Genomic DNA, 27,731 nt, shown 5'->3' on the forward strand with positions numbered 1-27,731 from the left:
TAATTATCCCTTTGCCCTTCTTTTAAGGTCAGTGTTTGATCTTCAAGTCTTTAAAAAGTTCCAGCTCTGACGAGCTAAAGTCCATTAAAGAAACAGAGAATTCTTCCAACTCATCTGAAGGTCAAAAAGATTCCCTCATGGGTACAATATGACAGCATCCTCCAAATGAAGCACTACTACTACGACAGAAAATTGTCTCCCACCGTTCATCTGTTGGTGTCCTGTTGCACCCGGGACACTGGAGAATCAATTACAAAGTTCAGGCTGGTAATGAGCTCTCTTGTTACCTGATCCAGTGACCAGGGACAATATAGAGGTCTTCAATCTTTAATGACCAATCAACAAGCCTGCTGTCCCACTGCATGTGGGAACACTGCCACCAAATGCACCAAAAAGTTGATCGGTTAAGCAGTTTTAGGACACAGACAATAGCTACTAGTTTCTAACTGCTAAAGCTGGCAGTGTGATTGATGCTATTCTAATTGGTAAAGTCTTATAATTGGAGAGCTGATAATCCTGTGAGATTATATCCTTTGTTTCAGTGATATTATTAAAACCACTTTGTAACATCACTAGTCTCTTTCTCTCACAAGTGGGAAAACACACAAAAGCAGCTTAACGAAGGCCTTCATGATTAAAAAAAATACATTAGGAGAAAGAAAAGATAAAAACTGGTGGAGGACTATCATTTTCATACTAAACTTAGATACAGACGTAAATTTGGGATTAAGACAGGATCTTTATTAATCCTGCTTTGTTTTCTTGTACTTATTTTGGCTCAACATGTTTTACCTAAAAAGGACTCCAAAATAGGTTAGAAGGAAGAGAAATAAATGGAAATATGCATAAAAAAGACTCAAGTTCTTCTCTGCTCTTTGTTTAACTAAAGTCATGTCAGTCTTATTCACTACTGAAACCTACTATTTTGTATTGTATCATATCCGATGAATTTTTGTTTCATATCATATCCTACTGGGTAGTGTCCCATTATTATGCCCTATCATACCATATGGTACTATATAATATTTGTAATACACTGTATCACACTGCACTGTACCATACACTGCATCTCATCATACCAAAAGGTGTTGTATCATACCTTATCATGGTGTATTCTATACTATCCTATCAGATTGTATCACACAGTATCAAATCAAATAAAAGTTAATCATATTATTTCATGTGGTTTTGTTTTATGCCATTTTGGCAGATATTGTATAAGAATCTATTTTAACATGACATCTCATTGCAGAGCATCCTTTTGCATTACACCGTATCATATCAAATGGTATCATTTCATACTGTATCGTCTTGTATGGTGTCATAATTAGAACCAGATTCCATATCTGTCAGCTGACAAATCCATCTTGCAGAGTTTATATGAGTCATTTTTGGGAATGAGGCAGTAGCTACAGGCAGGGTTTAGTTGTACTGGAAGCTGATAGTCATGGCTGCCACTGGTGTAGCAATTAGCTCCAACGTAGCTTTAGTATAGTCGCAATTTTATCAGAACTGTGCCACATTTCTTCATTAAAACAAGAGCAAAGAGCCTCACTGAAAGTTCCTCTTGACAGAGATGAGGTTTTTTGCTCTTTTCGTGACCGGCCATAAAATGAGTTTTATCCACCAACAACCTCCACTGTTCATTAACTACAGCAGCACCTGCCTGTCAAGCTAAGGTTACTACATGAGCCGACTACCTCATTTTGTCTTGTCACTTTAATTTGCTCATAATGTGAGAGTCAGAATGATCGTCCAACCACCTTCAAAGATGTTTTTGAAAAGTACTGCCCTTCTCAGATGCTTTGTATGGGAGGTTTTCCAAATGAATGCAATGGATATATGAAACAGTCTCTCTGGTGTGTCAGATTAACTCAGAGGTGTTATTTCTTGTATTCCAACATGTTCACATGTTGGATATTTTGTTTGTACAACTGCATATTGATGTCAGAAACTTTGTTACATATACTCCAAATTCTTTGCCAGGACATTCTTGATAAAGAGACATGACGTGACGTGACATGACGTGACATAACGTGACATGACGTGGCGTGACGTGACAGTATTGTATGGCATGGTAGGCTGTGGAGTCTTGTCATATTGTTCCATGTCTTATTGTTGCATCTTATAATGGGGTGTTTATCTCTCTATTTCTGCATCTTCTTTTCCCCTTCCTTAAAAGCCAAGAAAATCTGCATGGGATGGCTGTTCATCCGTATGTCTGGTTCTAACTATTAAAAGCAAAGCTCAGCTTGGCTGCAAACAAGAACACAAACAGGCAGCTTTACAAGGGACTTCACTAATTAAGGAAATAGATTAAAAGCAAAGTGGATAGGTGGACATGTTACATTAAGGCAGAGGCTGATTGTTTTTAGCTGCAGTCCGTCTCTTTATCAGCTTTAGTTCGCTTATTGTGGTTCTAGTTTTTAGGTAAGAAATGAGGTAAGGTTAGAAAAAAGAGCAAAAAGTCAGGAGCAAGCCAATCATCTGTTGTGTCTATTTCAATGGAATCATGTATAATAAAAGGTTGTGGTTATTGTTGCAAACAGCGTGAGGTCAAGAGTGTGCCAGTTCTGTTGTAGACATGTGATAGTATAGACAAGAAGGAAAACAATGCAGCGGCACATCTCCCAAAATGTTTGTAATGTTCCATAATTGTGATTAAGCCATGAACGACTTTGTCTTTTTAAACAAACTGGTACTTACAAACTTCCTCTTCAGCTTCCCCTTGTTGCCCCGGTTTGGTTTGCCCTCCACTGCCATCACAGGACTGTTCTCAGAGCCCAGGTCTAGGTGATCGTCTGCCGAGACGCTCTTGCGGAGGTAAGCAGCTCGTGCTCTGAAGTGGGAAAATGGCGACTGGGAACGAGGGCGTGCCTCGGTGCACAATCCATGCTGGGGCTCGTCTTCGCCCTCCATGTCATCCTCCAAACGCCACAGCTCACCTGGATGAGAGAAGAAGAAAGAGACAACATGACATATCAGACAGAAGATAAATGTTTGTTTCTCTAGCATAATTACAGAACATACGCTATGTAAATTTCCTGACTGGTATGCGCTGATTGCATCTATAAATATTTCCTGAATGAAATTAAGCTCCCTTTAAAGGTGAAGTGTTTAACACTGGGCTATTATTCTCACCAAGACTCTTTAACAACCTTATTATGATTCAATAGGCTTGATGGAAATCATGTATAATGCAGAGGAAGGAACACATTTGCAGCAGCACTTTTATTATCTGCAGCTCTGACATGAAGGCTGAACTTTACAGCAAAGATGGATGAGTTCCATCAGACATTGCTCAGCTGCACTAATCACATTCGACTTCCATCGCTCTGAATTCAGTGTTTGTCAGACGACAGACGTCTTGTCAGCATGTGACGGGGGACGGAGAGCACCTATAAGTCACTCACGAGTCTGTCAATCATCCACAGCACTCTTTGCATGCTGGGTATCTAACACAAACTTTGGTTATCAAGGGAAAGGCCAAAGTTTGGTCATTTACAGCATAGAAAAGCACAACTTTAACATATTAATATTTTTTTTCTGCTTTTTTTGCATAAATCTCTTAAACAACCTCAACTGTGCTCAAAACTACCAAACATTCAATCATTTTGAGGATTTTAACCCTTTAAATGCCAGTTTGATTACTTAAAGTCAATGTTGTTTTTATGAAAAGCAAAGAAATGTGATATTTTCCTTAAACATAAGCATACATATGTGTACACCCACATGCACACACGCAGACACAAATGCACACATGCAAACACTATCTTCAGATAGCCTAATAAGCCCAATTACACGAGTGCAAAAACTGATGAAATGGCAGGCATTGCACGCATAGGCCTATAATGGGGAAATGGCTGATTTTAGTGATGAACAGTAAAAACAGTAACAAATTTTATTATTTCTTCTAAAAAATGAATCCATAACATTACAGAATGCATGATTATATCATGCAATGGCTATAAGATCAAAAAATGTGGTTTAAATGGGAGTCAGTAGGACATTTTTGTTTACAAGTGACTTGAAAGGGTAGTACATTTTAAATCTGATGCTACACAAAAACTTATAATACATCAAAGTCAATATTTTGGCTTAATCTTTGACATACCCAGGACTGATTTTAAAAAACACCCCCCATACCCAAACATTAGTTATCTGGAAAATAATGTTTTGTGAGTTTTTTAGAAAAGATATTACCATCCTGTAGTCAAACTGACATTTGAAGGGTTAAAATCCTGAAAATTATTCAATATTTGATTGTTTTGATCAAAATTGAAGTTGATCAAAAGATTTTACCTAAAAAAACCGGAAAAAAATATTAAAGCATACAATTTTATTGCCGTTTTTGGAAGTGGGCGTTTCTGTCCTTAATGACTCGAAAGCGTGGTAAATTTTAAATCTGATGCTACATGAAACTAAAAATGCATCAACGTCAATATTTTGGCTAATCACTGACATATCCAAGATGGATTCAGAGATAATGCCCCAGCCATCCAACATTTGGTTTAAAGAAGATATCACCTTTTTTTTTCTTTTTTTTCATAAAACAACATTGAATTTAAGTAATCAAACTGGCATTTAAAGGGTTAAATCCTCAAAATGACTGTTTGGTAGTTTTGAGCACAGCTGAAGTTGTTTAAAAGATTTATGCAGAAAAAAAAGCACAAAAAAATATTAATCTGTCAAGTTTTTATAGCAGTTTTTTGGAAGTGGACTTCAGGCCATGAAATACAATGTAGTGTTTTATGTTCTATAAATAGATGCTAAATTACATTAGCTTGCTTACGAAGATGCTATCCATACAACACTCATGTCATGCTGCTCATTTAGTGTTTTATTTTGTCACTTTACTTACCTCCTCTGTACACATGTTGCCAGTAAATCACTGAGGCTCATTAATGCGCAAGTATTTCAACGCCGTGAACAAGGAACACAATACTGTTGTAATTTGCCAAACGGCCAGTGGTGTCGCTACACTGATTTTTTTCTAAAAGTTACATATAGTCCCTTTAAAGGGTAGTAAATTTGTTTCACAGTGTTCCCCTTACCTATTAGAGCAATTGAAATTTGAATTCGAAAATTTGCCAAGAAAGAAACTTTGTTACAAAACACTGGACCATTTGCACTAACACATCCAAAATGGTGAGCAGATAGAGAGGAAAAATTTGCCCAAATGGACAAAATGTCCCCAGTGATGCCTGAGGGTTAAATGTGTAAACATCAAATCGAGCATTTTACATTAGTTAAGGCCATCTTAATTCCACTTACTTAAGCAGAAGTAGAAATTTATATAACAGTGATATTAAAACTCTGTACATTTTCCTTAAAGTGGTCCTAAGAGTCTTGTGTTTAAAACTGTGTTACCATCATCCTTCATGGTTGGTTCTTCAGAATTATTTTATTCATTTATTGGCTGAATTTATTTCACGGTGACATGTTTCTTACATTTTAGTTCCTCTACTAAATTCATACTTTTTGCCCAAATTATGGGAAACAATACAGTTTGATAAAAATAGGACAGAATTTTCAGCTTCTGCTAATTGAAAGAAATCTGTCAATCAATCAGGGACTAACATCAGGTTCTTTTTACAGTCAGCCTAGATTTTTCCTTCTTCTTTTACCTGCCAGTAAAAGTAAACAGACTTGCTATTTAACTATCGTAGACTCCAAGTATTATTAACTTAATAGTAATTTTAATTTACTGCCCTGTAATAAAATCCCTCATTCAAAGATTTCCACAGCAGGTTGTTTAGCGCTAACAGCTTCAGCGTGCTTATGAATGATCTTCAGAGTGTGAAATATTACATTCTCAGTTCCGCTGTCAGAGCAGGAGCCAAAACACATCTGCTGTTCAAAGCTGTGCCAGATAGCGCTGCATCAAAATGACAAGGGAGCAACTCCCAAAGCAACTACCTGTCACTCATATAGGAGCTTGATGCAGGAATCTGTGAATGAGCTTTACCTGTAAACAAATTGAATAAAAAAAAATAGGTTGTCACCCCTCTAATGCAAAATCAAGGAGAATGAGAGGTAGCCTCCTAATCATGGTGGATGACAGTGGTTGCTAGGCAACAAGGAGGCCACGTGAGACTGAAGTCTCTCACAATCTGATATTTGCATCAGAGCCGCAGTAGGGCACGGGGAAACAGGCGGAGAGACAGACGCAGACAATCTGAGTCAGAGAGGTGAAGTGAGGACACAGAGTGGAGTTGCTGGGCGAAATGAAGCGCTACTCCACATTGTCATTAAAGTGTAAGTGAACCCCCAGCTCAGAGCTACCTCCGCCCACTTCAGGATTTCAAAGAATGCACAGAAAGAGGGCAGTTTGGTACTGAGAGGAGGGGGGAGGATAGGATGTTTTTTGTTGTTCTTTTTTAGAGGATGGGGTTTTCCAGATGAAGGCAGAAGTGACAGTGACTCCCATTGCCAGAAAGTAACACAGAGTCCCGCAGCACTGCTGTCTCAGAGCGATCTTTAAGGTGGAGGACATTTTCCCTCCAGAGTCCCCCGAAGCAGGCTGTGGAGTGGTGGCGGACCGTGTTGGTCCTGTGCACTACCTTTCCCGTCCGTTGGCTCCAGCACCAGTGTTACTAAGGGTGCTGTCACATTAGGCCCAGTTGTTTCGAACCGCGCCACAGCAAGATTCCTCCCCCTCCCCCCACTTTTTCAGAAAAGATTTTTCAAGGCAGATGTCCGTTTGAGCAAATTAAAAGATGTAAAATGCAGATTTTTATCTGTTTGGTGCAAATGTCAGAAATAACAGCAGCATTGATGTGTTCTATCATAGTTCTGTCAGATACTCAACTGTACAGCTGAAAAAAAAAAGCTGAAGTGTTCACTACTTCTTTAAGTCCTGGACAATTAAAAGTAAAATTGCAGAGATGAAATGGATTAGAGCTGTGAGGGTTTGGGTTGGCTTGGTGCTCTTTTAACAAAGTGGATTGATTAAAAACTGAATGTTCTCCATATTCTTATCAGACAGGGCGCTGGGACAGGGTAAGAAAAAACAGCATTTATTGATGGAACCAAGCTGTTCAGATGAGAATCAAACACCAACATTTCTCAAAAATTGATCTAGTGGCATTCACTAGTGGATCTAGTGGATCTGTGGTATCACAGATTAATCAACATCGGCCAATATGTAGCCATTATATTAACTTTTTTGCTGCGCTGGGATTTTGTTTCTGCCCCTGTCGCTATGTGTGTCCCTGCTGAACTCAGCCCGAGCCTGGCCCCTCCCCCTCAAACACAGAGTTTAGCAGCAGCTCACCACCACAGTGTTGCCAACTTAGCAACTTTGTCGATATATGAACGAGTTTTCAGACCCCTCAAGTGACTCTTGTTCAAAAAAGCAACTAGCGACAAATCTAGTGACCTTTTCTGGTGTTATTGGAGAGTTCTGGAGACTCTGACGTGAAGCATGCATCATTGTTGCTCTTCTCAGTGAGCAGCGGCTGCTGCTGTGGGTCCCTCCCTGTCCCTAAGCACTCACAGGCAGCCAAGTCCTCGTGCAGAAGTCCCTGCTGCAGTTGGACTCGCTCGGCTTGTTTTGCTGCTTGCGTGTGCCGTGCACGTCAGCTTTGGGTCGTGCCGGTGCAGCTTTCACACAGGGCGCGAGTTTTCTGCATGTCAGCTGCATCTCCCTGCTCTCAAAGCCCTGTCCTTCTTCTTAAGTTTTACCTCAATAGACCCTGCTAAAAGCAACTTGATTCAGTGTACAGAGGAAGTTTGTCGGGAACGATTCAAAATAAAAGCATTCTGTACAAGTGAATGGAGTTTCTCTATAGAAATGCTAAACCGGGCTTTACTTTGAAAAGCACAAACCAGAAAAGCATTCAAACTGTGTTTATTTTTCCTGTGGCATATCCTACCAGTGTGGAGACAGAAAGTTTCACTAATAGTAGATCTTTAGATTACAACTTTATAAAATAGGCACATTTAAACTTGAGGCCTTCCTCAGGGTTATCAAGAAAACATTGTGAACATATTCTATGTGCATATTTGCCACAACGATGTAAATATGGCTCTCCATTTATTATATTCCTGTCTAATATGGTCGACAGCCACAGTGTAAGACTATTATACAGCGTTTTAACGTCGTCTAAGTTGCATCTTTGTGAAATAAACAAAGATAAATTAAATTGTTAATTCACATGTCCACATTTGTGTTCATGTACAGTATATATTCTGTGTATATCAATGTTCTCATTTCATATATCAGCCAATATATCGGTTATCGGTCAATATATCGGATATTGTCTTTTTTTTTTTTTTTAGCCCCCAATATCGGTATCGGCATTGGCCCCAAAAATCCCATATCGGTTGGGCTCTAATTCCTACCCCTTGAATTTTTCCACATTTCTTCACGTAACAACCACAAACGTAAATATGTTTTATTGGGATTTCATGTGATAGATCAACATAAAGTGGTGCATAATTGTTGAAGGAAAATTAACAAATGGCTTTCAAACTTTTTACAAATAAAAATCTGAAAGGTGTGGTGTGCTAAACTATTCAGACCTCCTGGAGTCAATACTTTCTAGAGCCACCTTTCACTGCAATTACAGCTGCAAGTCTTTTGGGGTATTTCTCTACCAACTTTGCACATCTAGAGACTTAAATTTTTGCCCACTCCTCTTTGCAAAATAGCTCAAGGTCAGTCAGATTTGATGGAGCACGTCTGTGAACAGCAATTTTCAAGTCACTCCATAGATCCTCAATGGGATTTAGGTCTGGACTTTGACTGGGCCATTCTAATCCATGAATATGCTTCAATTAAACCATCCCACTGTAGCTTTGGCTGTATGTTCAGGGCCATTGTCCTGCTGGAAGGTGAACCTCTCGTGTTTGGCTCTATCCATTTTCCCATCAACTCTGACTAGCTTCCCTGTCCCGGCTGAAGAAAAGCATCCCCACAGCATGATGCTGCCACCCACAAATTTCACCGTGGGGATGGTGTGTTTTGGGTGATGTGTAGTGTTAGGTTTTCGCCACACATAGCGCCTTGCATTTAGACCACAAAGTTCAATTTTGGTCTCATCTGACCAAAGCATCTTCTTCCACATGTCTGGTGTGTACCCCACATGGCTTTTGGCAAACCCCAAATGAGACTCCTCATGGCTTTTTTTCAACAATGGCTTTCTTCTTGCTACTCTTCCATAAATGCCACATTTGTGGAGTGCACAATTAATAGCTGTCCTGTGGACAGATTCTCCCACCTGAGCTGTGGATCTCTGCAGCTCCTCCAGAGTTACCATGGGCCTCTTTGTTGCTTCTCTGATCAATGCTCTCCTTGTAAGTTCAGGTGGACGTCCATTTCTCGGAACGTTTGTAGTTGTGCCATGCTCTTTCCATTTTCAGATGATGGATTGAACAGAGCTCTGTGAGGTGTTCAAAGCTATGGATATTTTTTATAACCTAACCCTGATTTAAATTTCTTCACAACAACCCTGACCTGACTGGTGTGTTCCTTGGTCTTCATGGTGCTGTTTGTTCACTGATGTTCTCTAACATACGTCTGAGGCCTTCACAGAACTGCTGTATTTATACTGAGATTAGATTACACACAGGTAGATTCTATTTACTAATTTGGTGACTTCTGAAGGCAATTTGTTGCACTGGATTTTATTCAAGGGTATCAGACTCCAGGGGGCTGAATACCTTTGCACACCACCCTTTTCAGATTTTCATTTGTAAAAAATTTTGAAAGCCATGTATAATTTTCCTTCCACTTCACAATTATGTGCCACTTTGTGTTCTTCTTTCACGCAAAATCCCGATAAAATATATTTACATTTGTGGTTGTAACGTGAAGAAAATGTGTAAAGGTTCAAGGGGTAGGAATACTTTTGCAAGCCACTGTAAATGTTGTAAAGACAAATCAGTCAGTACTTTTCTACCAGTGTTGACTGGATATGTGGCTTACATAAATGAAGAGTTTCTTAGTGATTATGTTGTGTCATTATTTTTTGAAGACTTGCTTTTTTTGTTTCCTCTGAGTTTGTACTTCCTGTGTTGCTGTCTATCTGTCTGTGCGAATCCCCCGGGACTTTGGTCAACTTCCAGCTGAAAACTTTGCCTCATTCTTATAAGTCCTTTGTTTCTGATGTTTGCTGTTTCTTTGTTGTCTTTGTAGAGTCACACATTTCTCCACAGAGTGCAGTGTCAGGAAGAGGAGGTCTGAGGGTGCGTGTGAAACCTCTCTTGTATAAAACATCCCAAGTTAGGATGATAATGACACAGCGTTTTCCTTTGAAATGTGCTAAATCTCCTCAATCTGCTGGTGTCTGAAAGCTTTGATCGAGTTGAGTCAAATGATGTCAATCATTGGCGACACACTGCTGCTGACTTTGTTTACGTCTGTCAGGCCATGTGAGCAAGAAGGAATGAAGCACGTCCTGCTCTCGTTCCACAGCTGTCGGCTTTTCTGGTGAATTTGGAGTCTGTCCATGTCTCGGATACAGTGTTAAAGGGCTAGAGAGGAGATTACTTTACAAATGACCCACTTTGGAAAATTGTAAGAGCTGCTAGAAGCTGAATCAAGTGGTGTTTAATCATCCACTGAGAAATTACATTATGAATGTATTAAAACTTGCTGTATGTAGGTCACTTCTTAGACTGTTTAAGAGTGAGCTTAAGCCTTAATGTTAGATTAAAAACTACTTTGATGAATATTTGACACATTCTTGTCTCATTTGCTACTTAATAAATGTAAATTCATCAATTTAATGTAATTACTTTGCTTTGTCATTAGTGAAAAGCTCCTTTTGATCTGAAAAAAATCACAGCTGCCAACAGCTGAAGCTCCTTTCACAACATTTTTCACAGACTATTAATATTTTCATCCGTGAAAAAAGCATTTCATCCATCCATAAGATGAAAGCTGTATCTCTGACAGCAGTTTGCAGCATCAGAATTCACTGTGACAACTTTCCCCTCTCAGGTGAAGGAACGGTGTTTGATTTATAAACAAAAGAGAAAAACAGTGCGTCCTTACAGGGGAATAAAACATCCAAGATGAAAAGCACTTGTTGAAGTTTAAGAGGAAAATGAAATGTTGGGCACATCTAGGAAGATCTAAATCTCTTGCATCTCCATTTCTCTGGTCGATAGTTAAAAAGAAGTGGCATGACAGAATCCTACTGTTATGGTATGATGTGCTCTATTCAATAACATAAGATGCTAACAGTATGATTGAATACAATGTTGATACAATGCAATTGGAAATGATAAAATAAGATACCATTCTACATGATAACAATTATATCACATCGGACAAATTCTTCTTTAAACAATTTCCATTTACTGTCAAAACTGTTAGCATGCATAGGATGAGGAATAGTTTTTGTGCTTTAGTTTGAATATCCAAACATAATCCGCTTTTGAAAGTATGCATCAATATTTGGCCCCACCTCAATTCAAGAGGAATAAAAAATAATGAATTAGAAGGTCAAAGAAATGGCTGTTCTCTTCCCGCAGGGTAAGGAATCTAACAAATAGGAGACAAAAAGTGACTGTTTGTAACTGAGCTAAAAGTCAAAACCGTGTACTGACGTTCATTTAGGGGAATGCACTCAGGCTTTGTCAAAGTCAGATTTGTCAGCGTTATTATGTGAACAAATGAACAAACAGAGCAGAGAGAGAGAATAACACAGATGCACTCCGTTCTGCAAGGTCGCCTCCTGTTTTGATAAACAAACAAAACTGAATCCCAAAGCAAACTCAAACAGTTCAGCATGTGTCAGCTTCGGTTTTATCTTTACCTGCAGGCGGCAGGGTGCAGGCCTTTGGGTGGCTGCTAGTGGTGGGCGGGTTCTTCCTGCGAGGAGGACTCCCACCAATGAGATCAGAGTGGTGGACCCTGGAGACTGTGGGGGACTGGGGGATGCTGGGAAGAGTGCGGGACTTGGCCAGAAGGGGTCTCTGCAGCTTTCTCTCCAGTGACCTGAGTGGATGACAGAAACAGACGATTATGCATCGACCAGTGGGATTAAGAACTTCCTTTACCTATCAAAATAAAAGCCTCATTTGAGCATATCTGTTTTGTAGATAAAGAGCCCGATTAGTAAATCTGTTGATCAATATTATCAAGAAGACTTTGGCCTACCACTGGTATGTATTTTCCCATAGGAGACATTATGACAACTTGTTTTGCAAATATAAAATGCAAAATTAACACTAACAATGCACACTTCCAGTAATTTAGAAATTGGGTCATCTAAATTGTCACGCTCCAACTCCAACAAATGAATGGTCTTTAAATCAATTAGTCCAAGTTTCCCACACATCGAATTGCCCTAAACAAGCATCCACATATATTTATAGCTAAGGCTGCCCATAAGGGGGCACAAAGGGGAGAGCTTTCAGGGGTCCTGCCAGACAAGGGGCCAATGGAGGTGAGCAAAATCATGATCCATTGTAAAGTTAATCCATGATAGAGATATTTTATTTTCAACCTTAACCTATAGCGTTTAAAAAAAATGAAGCCCCCTTTTCTTAAAAGTGAATGACATCATTTTTTGTTAATGTTAACAATGTAGATGGGCACACTAAACTAAACAATCAGGAAAGTAATGTCAGACTTCATAGCTAGGCCATAAATATGCACACATGTCAAGATGCCAGTAAATAAAGTTAAGAAACTGAGACAACTTTAATGAAATATAATTAAATAACTGAAAAAAAGGCTTAACATGGGTGAAAATTGGCCAACATTGGTTAAATTGGCAAAAGGGAGTGGCAAAAACGACAAAAACGGGCTGAAAGTGACAAAATTTTGTTCAAATTGGCAGTGTCTGAAATTGGAAAAAAAAGGGAAAAAATTGGGAGGAGTGGGAAATAGGTGAGTGAAAAAAAATTATTAAAGATGGCAAAAAGGAGTGGCAAAAAGTGGCAACAAACATTGATAAATGGCAAAAATTGGATGAAGTGGCAAACGGAAGGTGCAAATAAAATAACAAAATTGAGTTAAAAGTGACAAAATTGTGTGATAAGTGGCAGTGGCTGTTAAAGTGGAAAACAGGAGTGAAAAGTAAAAAAAAAAAAAATTGCAAAAAGTGACCGAATTGGTTAAAATTGGCAAAAGAAGTGGCAAAAAGTGGTGTAAAAAGTGGTGAAAATGGATAAAACTTATGATGAATCAATAAATCCTACATTAGAACCCATTAATAGCTTGACTTTAAAGCCCCAAAAGTAAGATTACTGTTGACCTGAAAGCTAGCACCAATGCTACTGATCCAACACATAGGCATTGATTTCAACTAAAATCACAACTGGGGAGGGCCAATTCTCTAGGTTGGGCCTGTTTATAGCCATACAAGCATATTTGCTGACCTTTTTTGCCTTGTAATCAGAGATTTACTCTGTTCCCACAGCTTCTCAGACAAGAAGCTGTGGGAAATGGTGAATGCTGACCTGAGCCTGACTCTTGGTCAACTTCGAGGCACAGTGGAGAAGAAGCTGGAACTAACTTCATCTTCATCGGAGATGATCCAATCCCCACAGTGTCTGAACAGCCTGTCAAAAGCCTCGGAAGGCGCTATGATGCAAGCCTGAAGGACAGAGACCACCTGAAACAGCTATGCAAGGACATCAGCGCTGATCTACAGTCCATCAACAACACCCAACTACCTGGGAAGTTAAAGGCCTCGTGCTTCCAATTCGGCCTCCTACCCCGGGTGTTGTGGCCCCTGGCAGTCTACGAGGTTCCCATCTCGACAGTAGAGAAAATGGAAAGAGGCATCACAGCTTACATCAAGAAGTGGCTCGGAGTTCCTCGATGCCTCACCACCACAGGCCTTTACGGAGATGGTGTCCTCAAATTGCCCCTCACCAGTCTCACAGAGGAGTTCAAGTGTGCAAAAGCACGACTGCAGATGACACTGAACCAGTCTCAAGACATGGTGGTGAGGAACAACGCACCAACCTTGGCTACTGGGCGCAAATGGACACCTGCAACAGCAGTGGATGAACCGACATCAGCCCTCAGACATGCTGACATTGTGGGGAACGTTCAGCATGGGAGAGGTGGCCTTGGCTTAACTACTAATCACCCAGCTTGGAGTAAGGCCACTGCACCAGCAGGGAGGACAATGGTGGTAGAGGAAAGACACTGTCAGCAGGAGGCTGCAAGGTGGGCCAAAGCAGTCTCCCTTGGCAAACAGGGTCAATGGACACGGTGGGACGGTGTGGAATGGAGGAGGCTCAGCTGGAGGGAAGTGTGGGCCATGGAAGCACGGAGTTTGAGCTTCTCCATCAGAGCGACTTACGACGTCCTACCAACACCAACCAATCTTCATCAGGGGTTTGGTAAGGATCCAGGCTGTTCCCTCTGCGCCAAGCCAGCCTCCCTCCGGCACATATTAACAGGGTGTAAAATCAGTCTCACTCAAGGGCGGTACACCTGGCACCACAACCAAGTCCTGAAGAGCCTTGCGGTCACCCTTGAGGGCAAGTGAATTGCCATCAACTCCTTGCCACTGCCAGTATCCAACCCCCCGTGGACAACTGCTTTTGTCTGTGAAGGGGCCAAAGGCAAAAAGAGCACCTCAGTACCATTGCAGAGAGGCCAGCTGTGCTTATCACGACACTGGAAACTGAAGGTGGATGTTGGCCAACAACTGTGGTTTCCTCCAGAGATTGCCACCACCACTTAAGACCCGATGTCGTGCTCTGGTCCCCTTCTCTTAAGAAGGCCTTCATCATCGAGCTCACCGTACCCTGGGAGGATTCCGTGGACAAAGCATATGAGCGGAAACACCAGCGCTATGCTGAACTAGCTGCTGAGGAACAACATCGTGGCTGGGACATGGAAGTCCGCCCAGTGGAGGTTGGATGCAGAGGGTTTGTGGCAACATCTACCACCAAGCTGCTGAGAGACCTGGGAGTCAGGGGCCAGAGCCAGCGTGTAGCCATCAAGTCTGCATCAGAGGCAGCGGAGAGAAGCAGCCAGTGGCTCTGGATAAAGAGGAACGACCCCTGCTGGGGCCCCAAGTAGCAAGCCGGGAGGTATGCAGTCAGCCTAGGCTTGACTCAAGGAACAGGATATCCCTGCCTTGCATAGCCCCATGAGATACACTACTTAACATCAATGCAACTCATGAACAATTGGGCATGGGACGCAGGCTCAGGACTGATCACCCTGCAGCTGGTCACCTCTGGTGAGGGTGTATAGTGTGAAAGGGCCGAAACACCCGATGAGCCAGAGGAACACTACTGATGATGCGTCCCAAAATTCAATTCCCAAATCAACCTACCCAGAAGCTTCTTCTCAACCATTCACCAATGAACTTTTGCACTTGCTTGCACAAAGGATATCTTATCCTGTGTTTTGAAAACTGTTACATCCCTCTTTATAATGGATTGATTAGGGTGTAAATGTTATGTCATTCTGTATAAACCCTACAAGGGCCTGTGCCTACAGCCGTCACTTTTTGCACTGGCAGCAGTCACAACCTCAGATTCAGAGCACTTCCAACCAGCATTTGTTGTTGCTACGTTTCAAAAGTTGACTTCTGATTTTCTTGGTAGTCTCTTTGACACTGTTGTCAAAACTCTGTGCGCTTAGTTTTTTCAGTTTTGTGAAAAAAAAAAATAAAGAAAACAATGCAAAGGAATCCTGTTTCCACGCATGTTTACCTTAAGTGTTTAAGTAGTTGTATGGAACTTTGGAATGACATTTAGCAATAAATGGTTTTTGTTCTGATAAATAAACAAAAAGATTGCACATGTAGGACAAACTGTTTTAAATGATGACTTTGGATGGATCTTCCACTTAGACAATAAGGGTTATTTCAGTCAATATGTATGCATGTTGTTCTTTTATACTGCTTTTACAGGAGATAACCCTGGATATTTCATGTCAAAGCTTTCTCTGTGCCATAAAATACCACCACTACACACATACAGGCGCACACAAACGCACAGGGCACCGTTAATGAGCAACAAGAGAGCTGCTGTCTGATCAATAGTGAAATTGCTTCCACCTCAGTATAATCAAGCTGAAGGCCATTTGAAACACAACCAGGAGAAATTGCTTTCTTTGATAGAAGTTGATTACACACACACAGTCCAGTGGGACTCCAATCAATGACAACAATCGCAAGATCGGATTAACAGCAATTTGGGAACAAAGTCACAACACAGTCAAACAATCTGCGAATAACAATGACAAGAAGTTGTAGATGAATCAAGCTGCTTTTTTTCTTCCTTAGCACTTTTCACCTGATTTTAGAGACTTCTTTTCCATGACATGTTTCAAAAAATACAAAGATTGTTTCTGTTTCATAAATAATGCAAAAAAGGGGGGAAAAAAACACATTTTACTTCAAATCTGTGTGTTTCATGTACAGGAAAAAACCTCTCCAGCACAGAGTCCCTTTCATTGCCAGCCTGATGTGATCAAATTCAATGAGACGTGGCCAACATTTCAGAAATCGGGGTCAGAGAAGGAAGCTGTCTGGCCTCAAGACTCCCACACGACAAATGTGGGAACAGTACACATCAACCCAGGCTAAAAAGTCAGCTAAGGACACACAAGCTGAGTCAAACATTTTGAAATAGAGTATTTTAGAAATAAAAGCCAGACTGATTTAAAGAGATCAACCTTTTCAGAGTGCAAAGGCACCATAAAAAACTCAGTTGTCATATCTGTACATTCATATTCAATCATTAGCAGTGTAATATTGGCGTTCCAGTCAGCGATTTCACAGTCATGGATGAAAGTATTGGCACCCCTGGAATTTCTCCATAAAATATACAACTTCTCCCAGAAACTGTTGCAATTACAAATGTTTTTAGTATACAAGGTCATTTCATTTATGTGCATTGGCACATCAGGAAAAAAAACAGTAGAAAAAAGACAAAATTGACATAATTTTATACAAAATTCAAAAATGGGCCAGACAAAATTTCTGGCACCCTTTTAAAACTGTGGGTAAATCATTTAATTTCAAGCATGTGATGCTCATTTAAACTCACCTGTGGCAGTAACAGGTGCTGGCAATCTAGAAATGACACCTGAAACCAGTTAAAATGTATAAAAGTGACTCAACCTTTGTGTTGTGCCTGTGTGTGTCACACCAAGCATGGAGAACAGAAAGAAGAGCCGGGTATTGCCTGAGGAGTTAAGAAGCAAAATTGTGGAAAAATATGAATAATCTCAAGGTTACAAGACCATCTCCAGAGATCCTGAAATTCCTCTGTCCACTGTGCGTAATATAATCAAGATGTTTATAACTCATGGAACTGTGGCTAATCTCCCTGGACCTGGACGGAAGACAAAAATTTACAAAAAAGATGCAACGCAAGATAGTTGGAATGGTGGATAAACATCCTCAGTCAACTTCCACACAAATTCAGGCTGTCCTGCAGACTCAAGGTGCAAAAGTATCAGCTCGAACCATACGTCGTTATCTGAATGAGATGAAGTGCTATGGCAGGAGACCAAGGAGAACCCCACTACTGACAAAGAGACATTAAAAAAAAAAAGCCAGACTGGAGTTTGCAAAAATGTACCTGAGAAAGCCTCAATCCTTCTGGGAGAACATTTTGTGGACAGATGAGACGAAGGTAGAGCTTTTTGGAAAAGCACGTCATTTTACTGTTTACAGAAAACAGAACAAGGCCTACAAAGACAAGAACACAGTACCTACAGTCAAACATGGTGGAGGTTCAAAGATGTTTTGGGGTTATTTTGCTGCCTCTGGCACTTGGTGCCTTGACTGTGTGCAGGAATCATGAAATATGGAGATTATCAAAAAAATTTTGGGCTGCAATGTAAGGCCTAGTGTCAGACAGCTGGGTCTGCGTCAGAGGTCAATGGTGTTCCAGCAGGAAAATGATCCGAAACATACCTCAAAATGCACCTAGAAATGGTTGGAGACAAAGCGTTGGAGAGTTCTGAAGTGGCCAGCAATGAGTCCGGATCTAAATCCCACTGAACACCTATGGAGAGATCTAAACATTGCAGTTGCACCCTTCAAATCTGAGAGACTTGGAGCAGTTTGCAAAAGAAGAGTGCTCCAAAATTCCAGCTGAGAGGGGTTAGAAGCTTGTTGATGGTTATAGGAAGTGATTGATTTCAGTTATTTTTTATCAAGGGTGTGCAACCAATTATTAAGTTGAGGGTGCCAACTATTTTGTCTGGCCCATTTTTTTGAGTTTTGTGTAAAATTATGTCAATTCTGGCTTTTTTTCTTCTGCTTTTTTGTGTTGTTCCAATGCACATAAAGGAAATATGCATTTGTACACCAAAAACATTTGTAATTGCAACAATTTCTGGGAAAAATGGTGTATTTTCTGGAAAAATTCCAGGGGCACCAATACTTTTGTCCATGACTGTATATTGTATTACAGTGTTGCTGAATCTCGAGAGAGCACGGCATGTGAACATGCAGTGGGAGCTTCACATAGACACACCCTCAAGTATGCACACACACATGCAGCTAACACTGGCTCCAGCAACCCAGTAACTCTGTAACACACCTGTTAACATCTTCAATGGCAGCATGGAAAAGCAATTACTTTGTCTCCCAGTTATGCCACCATGAGAGGGATGTGCAATATCATCGGCAAAATATCTGTCAGCTTAAAGAAAGAAAGTCAGTACATTTTGGCCCTATGTGCAAGCAAATTTGTAGAGTTTTAGGCTGGGCCAACAGACCTACATACTATCATAAACTCAAAGGTCCGTTAGTCTAGTTGTATATATGAACAGTAATGTAATACTAAGCAACAGCAAACAGCACTGGATTCAGAGCACTTTTACCTTTTACCTTAGAGTCAAGAGTGGGGCCTTCTGTAGTCCTGAAAAATGCTACAGTAGAGAGCTAAAAAGCACTCTCCTCCAGTGTTGCCAATTCATCATATTTAATTGTGTCTTTAACTTATCTGTAGAGCTGTAATGGTTTACAGAGGTCACAGTTCAGTACAGGTTCAATTCATCAGCAAAAAAGGATCATAAAGCTCAAGGTCTGTATTATAGGTTTTCCTCGTGCATTTTTTTTTTTTAACTAACAATAGTGCATCTTACAGTTGGTTCCGTCTGGTGTCACTTGGAACTAGTCACAATTCCCTGTCTTGGGAATGATTCATCTAAAAGAGAAAAAACATTATTTTAAGAAAAGCATGACACTGAACGAATGTATTAAGGTCAAAAAAATATATGAAAGAAGGCCAATTTAAAGGTTGATTTGTCACCTTCTTTAATTGAATTTGTCCTGATTAAAGACAGTGTAATAAAGTCTTAAATGACTACAGCAATACTCATTCAAGTTATAAAATGCTGATTAATTAGTGTCCTTGGCCCAGACTGGAGAATTGTTAATTAAGACAAAAAGCAACAACATTAATTTAAGAAATCTATCAGTGTCTGAGTCTGATATCTGCTATCAGATAAATTATTTTTTAAACCCTTAAATTAGTGTCAACCCTGTTTTTAATAATCCAGGTATCACACATCCCTCAATGGATTACTCCTTAAAATCATAAACATTGTCAAATTAAAAAACTAATTATTCAATTATTTTGCATGCATTGGATTATATCCAAACCATTTCATGCTTGACTAAAATTGAATGACATTAACCACATAAAATTTATGAGAAGTGCTATAAATGCATTACATTATAAGCCTTATTAAGTATTTGACACAAGTCATCATTGCAGCCCAGGCTTAAAAAAATCCTTCAGTTCTCTAAAAACTATCCTGGATGTCTGGCTCAGGATGTTTCAGGCTGCGGGATATTTATCACAGGGGAGATATCAGGTGGGTCGACAGCCTGCTCTAGGTCAGCATTTCCTCAGGCTCCACAAGTGAAGCACTGACGTGCAGCACGCCTGCTGTCGGCCAATGAAACGCTCCCCTGACAGATGAGGCGGGCGTTAGAGCAGTGAATATTTGACCTGAGATCAGAGACGCCTGGAGAGAGGCTCATTCAGAGACGCATGTGTGATGAAGAGGAAGAATGCTTTTTGTACTGAGAATCAGAGAGATGGTAGTAACTATACACTCACACGCTTTGATGGTAATAGAAACAGGCAGGTCTCTCACTCCTCAGCCATCCACACTGACCTGCATGGAAACACGTTTGGCATACGATAAAATATCACACACTCTATCACACACACACCAGCATGTCATGACGATAACACACTAAGCCGAACAGCCGGACCAGACCACTCCAGCAATTTGGACCTGGCTCACCATAAAAACCTGTTGCTAGGCGACCATGTCTACAAAAACATGAAAAGGAAACTAAAGGAGACGAAAAGGGGTAAAGAAAGAGGGAAGGGGGGAAAATGGCAGAGGACAAGACAGAGAGAAGAGGAGAGAGAGAAAAGAAGAGGTAATAAACAAGTGAAGGAAAAAAGAGGGAGGGAGGGAGGGTAGACTAGAGGAGAAAAAAGGATAGAAAAGGTAAAACCAAGATGAAAAGGAAAAGAAAGGAAAGAGAGGAAAAGGAAGGGGGGGGGCGGAAAGGACAGAAAAGAAAGGGAACGAATTTAAGGGAAAGGAGGCAAAAAGTAAAGGGAGGAAAAAAAAGGATAAGGGAAAGGAAGGAAAGAAAAAGAATGGAAAGGAGGGAAAGACGGGATTGAAAAGGAAGTGAAAGACAGAAAGATAGGAAGAGGAAGGTAAGTGAAAGTAAAAAGGGAATGGAAAGGAGGAGAAAGAAAAATAGGGAAGAGAAAGGAAAGGAAAGAAAAGGAAAGAGGAAAAGAAATAAAGTAAAGAATCATTTAAAAAATTCCTGGATCCAGACGGTGATCCGGATCACTCCCAAAATCTAATCAGTTCTTCCTTATGCCATTTCTGACTATTCCTGAAAATTTCATCAAAACCTGTCCACAATTTTTGAGTTATGTTGCTAACTAACTGACTAACTAACTAACAAACTAACAAACCCTACTGATCACATGACCTCCTTGGCAGAGGTAAAAAAAAAAAAAAAAAAAGAAAAAAAGGAATAGAAGGGCAGCTATGTGAAGAAGAGAAGGGGGGAACAAGATTAAAGCAAAGATTAGATAAGGGAAAGGAAAGCAATGGAAAATAAAACAGCGAAAAATGAAAAGATAAAAGTAGAGGAAAGGCAATCAGAGCAGAGCAGAGGAGAAAAAGGGTAGAAACAAAGAAAAGAAGTCAAGGAGTGGAAGGGACGAGCAAAATGGAAAAGAAAGGACAGGAGCATAGCAGAAAGGAGAAATGAGGAGATGGGTGATTTTTCATGTCCCAGCAGTGTTCTACATTTTCACTGAAATATCTTGTTCTCAGTAGTAATCATCACGTGTTGCACGTTTTTGTTGTCTTATCTCTGTCCCTGCAGTCAGCGCTACACTCTCTCTTTCTTTGTTAGCCTGCGGAATATAAAACACTCATTCTCATTTTTTTATGAATAAGAAAAGCAGACAATGACTATCTTAAGAATGGGAAGAGGAGCGAGGTGTGAAAACTTGCAGAAACAGGATTATGTGTTCATTACAGAGAGCCCACACACCAGCACAAAATGCTCTACACACACTTTTCTTTCTGTTTCTGTCCTCCATCTGTCCATCTTCCTGAACTTGATTGACACAGAGACATCTCTGCCTGCATGATCAGATTTAGGTTTTAGTGCAAGATGTACAGAAATTTGTACAAGTGACCTCATTTAAGCTGAAAGTAGCACATGGAACCCCTTGATGCTGTGAAAAAACGGGAAACTGCATGGGTTGAAGTATTTTCCCTGCTCTGATGCTTGACTGAATCTGTTTCCAGCAGCTGAATGAACGCGGTATGATGGTGAATGGAGCCGCTGGTGAATGGAGCTGTCCACGGTGCTGAATCACCTTATAACACACACACACAGCCAGAGATTATATGCATATGCTACAAGAAACAGAAGATTTCAGTTCAATTATTCAACCGTTTAAAGATTCAACACAGACTGGAACAATTCAGCCTAATGACTCCGGACTCATATTTCTTTTTTATCTTTTCTCCAAAACCAATCTTAAACGTCTCCCTCTGGAACATGAGGGCTGATGAATATTTTAGTTATTAACATAATATTCTGCTGGAGTCAGTTGCGGGGCATGTGGTTTCTCATTCATGTGCCAAACTCACAGCTTGGTGCTGAGCCATTCATTAAAAAAAAGTCTCATTCAGTTTTTATGTGTTCTGACTCCTCCTGAACAGGATTGTGTTTGTGTTGCATCATCATGTGTTTTTTTTCATATCTCTTCTCCCCACACTACTTTTATCTTAGATACAGATCATTTCTATCCATTAGCCTCATTTTAGTTTTTTTTCACAGTCGTGTCCTTTTGTGACGTCACATATTTCACAAAGCTAAGATTATATTTTATTTCTGTGCATTTGTGGAGCGGTGTACAAGTCTGTGTAAACATTTGCATGTAATTTTGCAGCGATAAAGTTCCATATAGGTGTTACTAGGGCATCAATGGCATCCATGACTTTTGAACTTTATTGTTCAACATCAGAGGTTGTTTCATGAGATCTGCAGCTATATTTCTTGGATGCTCACTTTGGGGGAGACTACTTCACAGTAGTGGTGGGCTACAAGCTGGTAACCATACTGTAACCGGTAAAATTTCTGCCATTGTACAAAGTTTTACACCATCATCGCCAGTTGAATCACTTGTTTTGTGCTGTGGTGCACACACGATGCTGCCACTAGTGTAACAAAGTGATTTCTGACAGACAGCAGAGTCTTTATTTATAAATCTAGCGAGAGACATCGGGCTTCAGTGGGACATGCAGCAGTGGACTTTTCCTTTCCGTTTGCTGCTTGTAGCAGAAAACACTCGCACTTGTTGTATACGGATAAAGATGCAGACAAAGTCAGCAAAACAAGGCGAAAGGCCCGCTCTGCAGTAGTCTGTGTCTGAAATACGTCTACAAAGCAGACAGAAGAGTGGAAATTCTCTGCATCTGGGCTGCTTCTGTCAGTAAGTGCCATTTACCGCTAGCTTGTTGAGGGCGGGCAGCAGGCTAAAACTATCAACAGGTATGTGGGTAGAATTTCAGAATAAAAGCATAGCTTAAAGGTGACAATGCAGATTAATGTTTTGACTTCCTATTGATCTGATTGGATCATTTATCAATCAATGCATCAGTATACTGTACATCAATCAATGATCACCAATCATTTTTAATAAAGACAGGTCTTAAATCCCGCTCTAATGCCCTTTTAACTGAAATGAGGCTTCCTGCCACTAGAAGCCATTGTAACTTGTAGCTTTCCCCCGGCACGTAAATATGAGAAACTTAGCAGTTAGCATGTAATTAGGAACAGCCCAGTATGATATAGAAAATGGAAATAAAGTGGTATGTCTGTTGTCGAGGGTTGAACTCATGGATAGCTACTCAACCAAAGTGAAAAGAGGCCACATATCAAAGCACGATATTAATCTGCAAAGAGGAACAAAGACTGGCTTAGGTAGCTGCTAATGTTTGCCACACACTACACACTATATCAGGCTTGCATCATACTAGCTGACACAATGACCCTGTGGTTAATTTGACTATTTATTTAGTTGTATTTTCTCCTCTTTAGACAAGTTATTTAAATGCAACTTAAATGGACGTTTAGCCATGTAGGGAAACAGACACCTGGGAACATTCTTATTAGCTACATTTGATTATGCTACATTTGCTAAAGCTAGACCTGTTTTACAAGTAGTGATGCAGATGGTGGCTTACTTTAGCTTCACTAGCTTTGGCTTACATAGCTACATTGGCTTATGTAGTTATGTTAACTACGTAGCTAGCAAAGCTATGTCAGCTTTAGTGAAGCTAACTGAGCTAAAGTGAGCCACAGTACGCATAACTTCGTCTAAAACCTGTCTATGCATAATTTAATCCCTAATTAGGCATAAGACCTTGATTCTTTTTACCTCCATCAAGGAGGTTATGTGATCAGGAGGGTTTGTTCATTTTTTCGTTTGTTAGTTTGTTTGTTTGTTAGCAGTGCTGCGTAGCGTTACTTTTGAAACTAACTCGTTAGATTACTGGGTTACATACTGAGAAAAGTAACTTGTTAAGTTTCTGCATTACCTACTTCCAACACTAACGCGTTAGAGTACTTTTATGTTACTAAGTATTGAAACCCTTTAGCCACTTGTTCCACTCAGCGGTCATAAAAACAACCACATGTCTGCATTTGAATGTGCAGACTCTAATGCCAATGTACAGCGTAATCTACAGCCCATAATCTGCATCTCTGCAGCCTGAGAACACCACCTACAGACAGGAAAAATTTTACAGCTCTTTAACATGCTCACAATCTGACAACAAGATGATTAGAGGCAGACAGAAACACTCAAACGCTGTGCGTAATAACAGCGCGTAACTGGAACAGCTGCACAGCTGATTCAACGAAAGCAAGCGGAGCTTTTAAACTTACGTTTCACCAGGATGCTGTTCTTATCCCTTTTATCCAAAAATCCATCATAAAGGGGATAATTCCACAGTGTCATGCTGTCCTCTCTGTCATCTCGTTGGCTCAACAAGCTAACAATGCGCAAGTAATGGCACAGAATGTTTTCCTTCTGCTGGTATGGCGTTATGTGCCAACCTGACTACAGGAAGAGAGAAGGACAAACAAGTGCTTCAAGGAGCTTCCTTGTTTCTTTCTCTCTTTTTGAAGCCCCGGAGGAGTGGGGAAATTTGGGATTTTTCTTTTTGTAACATTACTTTTATGAAAATGTAACTAATAACGGAATTACTTGAATTGTAAAACTAACACGTTACGTTACTCATTACATCAAAAAAGTAATCCAAGTACTCTAACGGATTATTTTGTAACACATTACCCCCAACACTGTTTGTTAGCAACATAACTCAAACAGTTATGGACAGATTTTGATGAAATTTTCAGTAAATGTCAGAAATGGCATAAGGAAGAACTGATTAGATTTTGGGAGTGATCCAGATCACTGTCTGGTTTCAGGAATGTTTTGAAGGATTCTGTACTATTGGGAGATAGGGCTAATGGCGGAGGTCTGCGCTCTCCGAGTGCTTTTCTAGTTTATTTTATATAATGTTGCTTAATCTGTAATGCTTTCAATGTTCTTATTTCATAAAAAGAAATGCCAAACTTTGTTTATGAATAAAGTTGAATAAAAACTTCTAAAACGTTGCACCGGCACTTTAAATCCCTTCAGTTCCGACAGAATGGCCGTTGTATGGTAGTGGTCTGCAAGAGATATCTGGTGTGAGGTGTGCAGTAGAAAAACTGACCTGTTGTACTAACTCTGATCTATTTTCATAGTCAAATGTGAGAGTAAATGTGGATATACTAAAAGCCTTTCACCAAAAGAACATCAGTATTGGCATCAACGCTGGCTTAATGGTAATTTAAAAGGTATCAGAATCATATTGTTATCAAATGCACAAAAACTCAATCACATATTTGATACTAAAACATTACAAACAATTTTGCCTGATCTAAACAGTGTGCATGGGCTTGTCTGCAATTTTTGTTGCTTTAAACCAACACAATAGGGAATAAGGTGTGCCATGGAATTGTCTTTTTTTGTTGGGGTTGTTTCTGCTCAGGTACGTCATCATGGTTTGTTTACACTAGTTTCATATCTAAGTTTAACATTCTGGTGTCCTTTGTATTTGAAAGTACTCCAGAAATTGATTCACAAAAAGCAAAAATACAAATAAATATACCAAAAAATATGCTGAGTAAGGACACATGGATGATTATTTGGGGGTTGGGAGAAAGTTAACCAACCCTCTGTGGCTAAAGGATGTTGACACATAAAACTCTGTGTCCTCTCACTGTCTCAGTGAACTCTGGTCAGGACTCACCACACTGAGTAGACTGAATGAGGCATCGCAAGAGACAGACAGGAACAAAGGGCAGCCATTGTGGCCGTAGATTTACTCCTCTACACACGTGGAATGACTGTTCATCACATTACTGATTCCTCATCCCTCATCATTCATTATAGATGAAGCAACATGTCATCATTCATCATGGCTGGACCCAGGAGAGGATTCAGTGAGTGGGCCAAACCTCTGCATAAAAAAACTGCTGAAAGTACAGTTGTTCTCTTTAGGGAGTGGATTTTCAATAACCCTATAAAGATGATTTATATTTTTGGAGTCACAAAGGATGTGGAATTTAAAGGGATAGTTCTTTTTTAAATGAAGTTTTATGAGATACCTATCAATAAATAGTCTACTAGGGTGGTTCCGATTCCGATACCAGTATTGGAAATGTTTCCGATACTGCTTAAAATGCAGGTGTTAGTATCGGCGAACACGAGTTTATGCCCTGACCCGATACCATTTGGTTAAGCTTGATATTAGGGATGCATGATATTATCGGTATCGGCAGATATTAGCTTAAAAAGGCAAATATCAGTATTGGCAGATATCAAAATTTCTGCCAGTATGTACATCCAATATTTTGCCTGTGTATTTCAGCATACATCAACTGTAAATTTTGTCCATATTTACGGATAAATGAGAGGAGTTTTAGGCTGAACCAACAGACCTACGCCAGTCGAGGTCTTTTTCTTTATTTATTCTCATATTTAAACTTTAAAGTGTTTTAAAGGACTAATTTGTTTCCTTGGTCATCCTCAAACCTTGAAGTGTGGCATATCGGATATCAGCAAAATCCAATATTGTGCATCCCTGACTGCGTGCCAGTTTTTCTCAGAATATGATTGTTAAAACACCTTCCAGACCTGCGCTGTCGTACAAGACAGGAAGTGACACAGTTTATCAAAAGTTAAATAACTTTTGAGCCATAAATCATTGCCTCTCACTTGTTTTTCCTCTTGAAGCTACCCGCTCTGTTTTCACATTGATGCTATTGGGGCGGCATTTTCAGTGAGCCTGGAACTCGTGTGACTTTTGGCGACTTTAATGATTAAATCCACACCAGTAAACCCGAGATTGAACTTCTTTTTATCCATTTTAATCGAATTACAATCATTTATTACCTCTAGCTTGAATGCTAACTGCCATATTGTTACTCTCTGTGAGCATTTGTCAGATAATAGGGAAACAAACATGGGATAAAAAGTGGGAAAAACATGTTGATGATTCCCAAGACTTTTGGAAAAATATTTAAGACAAAAGTTGATTTTTTTTGGAAGGTGTGTCCTGCTACATCTGGCATAAAACTAACACAGCATTTCATAAAAAGAACTTCATACCAACAGTCAAACATGCTGGTGGTAGTAGGAAGGTCTGGGGCCTCTTTACTGCTTCAGGAGCTGAACAACTTGCTATAATTGTTGGCACCATGAATTCTGCTCTCTACCAGAAAAAAAGAAGGAGAATGTCTTGCCATCAGATCTTGACCTCAAGCTCACTTGCAGTAGGACAATGATCAAAAACACACCAGCAAGTCCACCTCTGAATGGCTAAAAAATCAAATGAAGGTTTTGGAGTGGCCTAGTAAAAGTCTGGACTAAATGCTCAAAAACCCTTCAATGTGGCCAAATTAAAAAAAAAAAAAAAAAGCCAAAAAGAGTGGGCCAAAATTCCACCACTATGATGTGAAAGACTCATTACCACTTATTGCAAATGCTTGCTTGCAGTTGTTTCCGCCAAGGGTGGCACAACTAGGTATTAAGTTTAGGGGGAAATTACTTTATCAGATAGGGCCAGGTAGGACTGGATGGCTTTTTCCCTTAATAACTTAAATCATTATTTGAAAACTGCATTTTGCATTTGTTTGGGTTATCTTTGTCTAATA

At 40.0% G+C, this 27,731-nt stretch overlaps 1 protein-coding gene across 2 annotated transcripts in view; it reads right to left on the minus strand.

Moving 5' to 3' along the window:
• Positions 1 to 27,731, minus strand: part of LOC121527857 (ankyrin repeat and fibronectin type-III domain-containing protein 1) — a 253,335-nt gene that overhangs the window by 182,782 nt on the left and 42,822 nt on the right. For both annotated transcript variants that reach the window (XM_041814870.1, XM_041814871.1), the window contains 2 exons: positions 11,769 to 11,950; positions 2,707 to 2,945 (listed from right to left, as the gene is read on the minus strand). In XM_041814870.1, coding sequence (XP_041670804.1) covers positions 2,707 to 2,945; positions 11,769 to 11,950 — 421 coding nt within the window. The remainder of the gene's footprint in view (positions 1 to 2,706; positions 2,946 to 11,768; positions 11,951 to 27,731) is intronic.

Source organism: Cheilinus undulatus, linkage group 20 (genome assembly GCF_018320785.1).
Source record: "Cheilinus undulatus linkage group 20, ASM1832078v1, whole genome shotgun sequence".
NCBI classification, from domain to species: domain Eukaryota; kingdom Metazoa; phylum Chordata; class Actinopteri; order Labriformes; family Labridae; genus Cheilinus; species Cheilinus undulatus.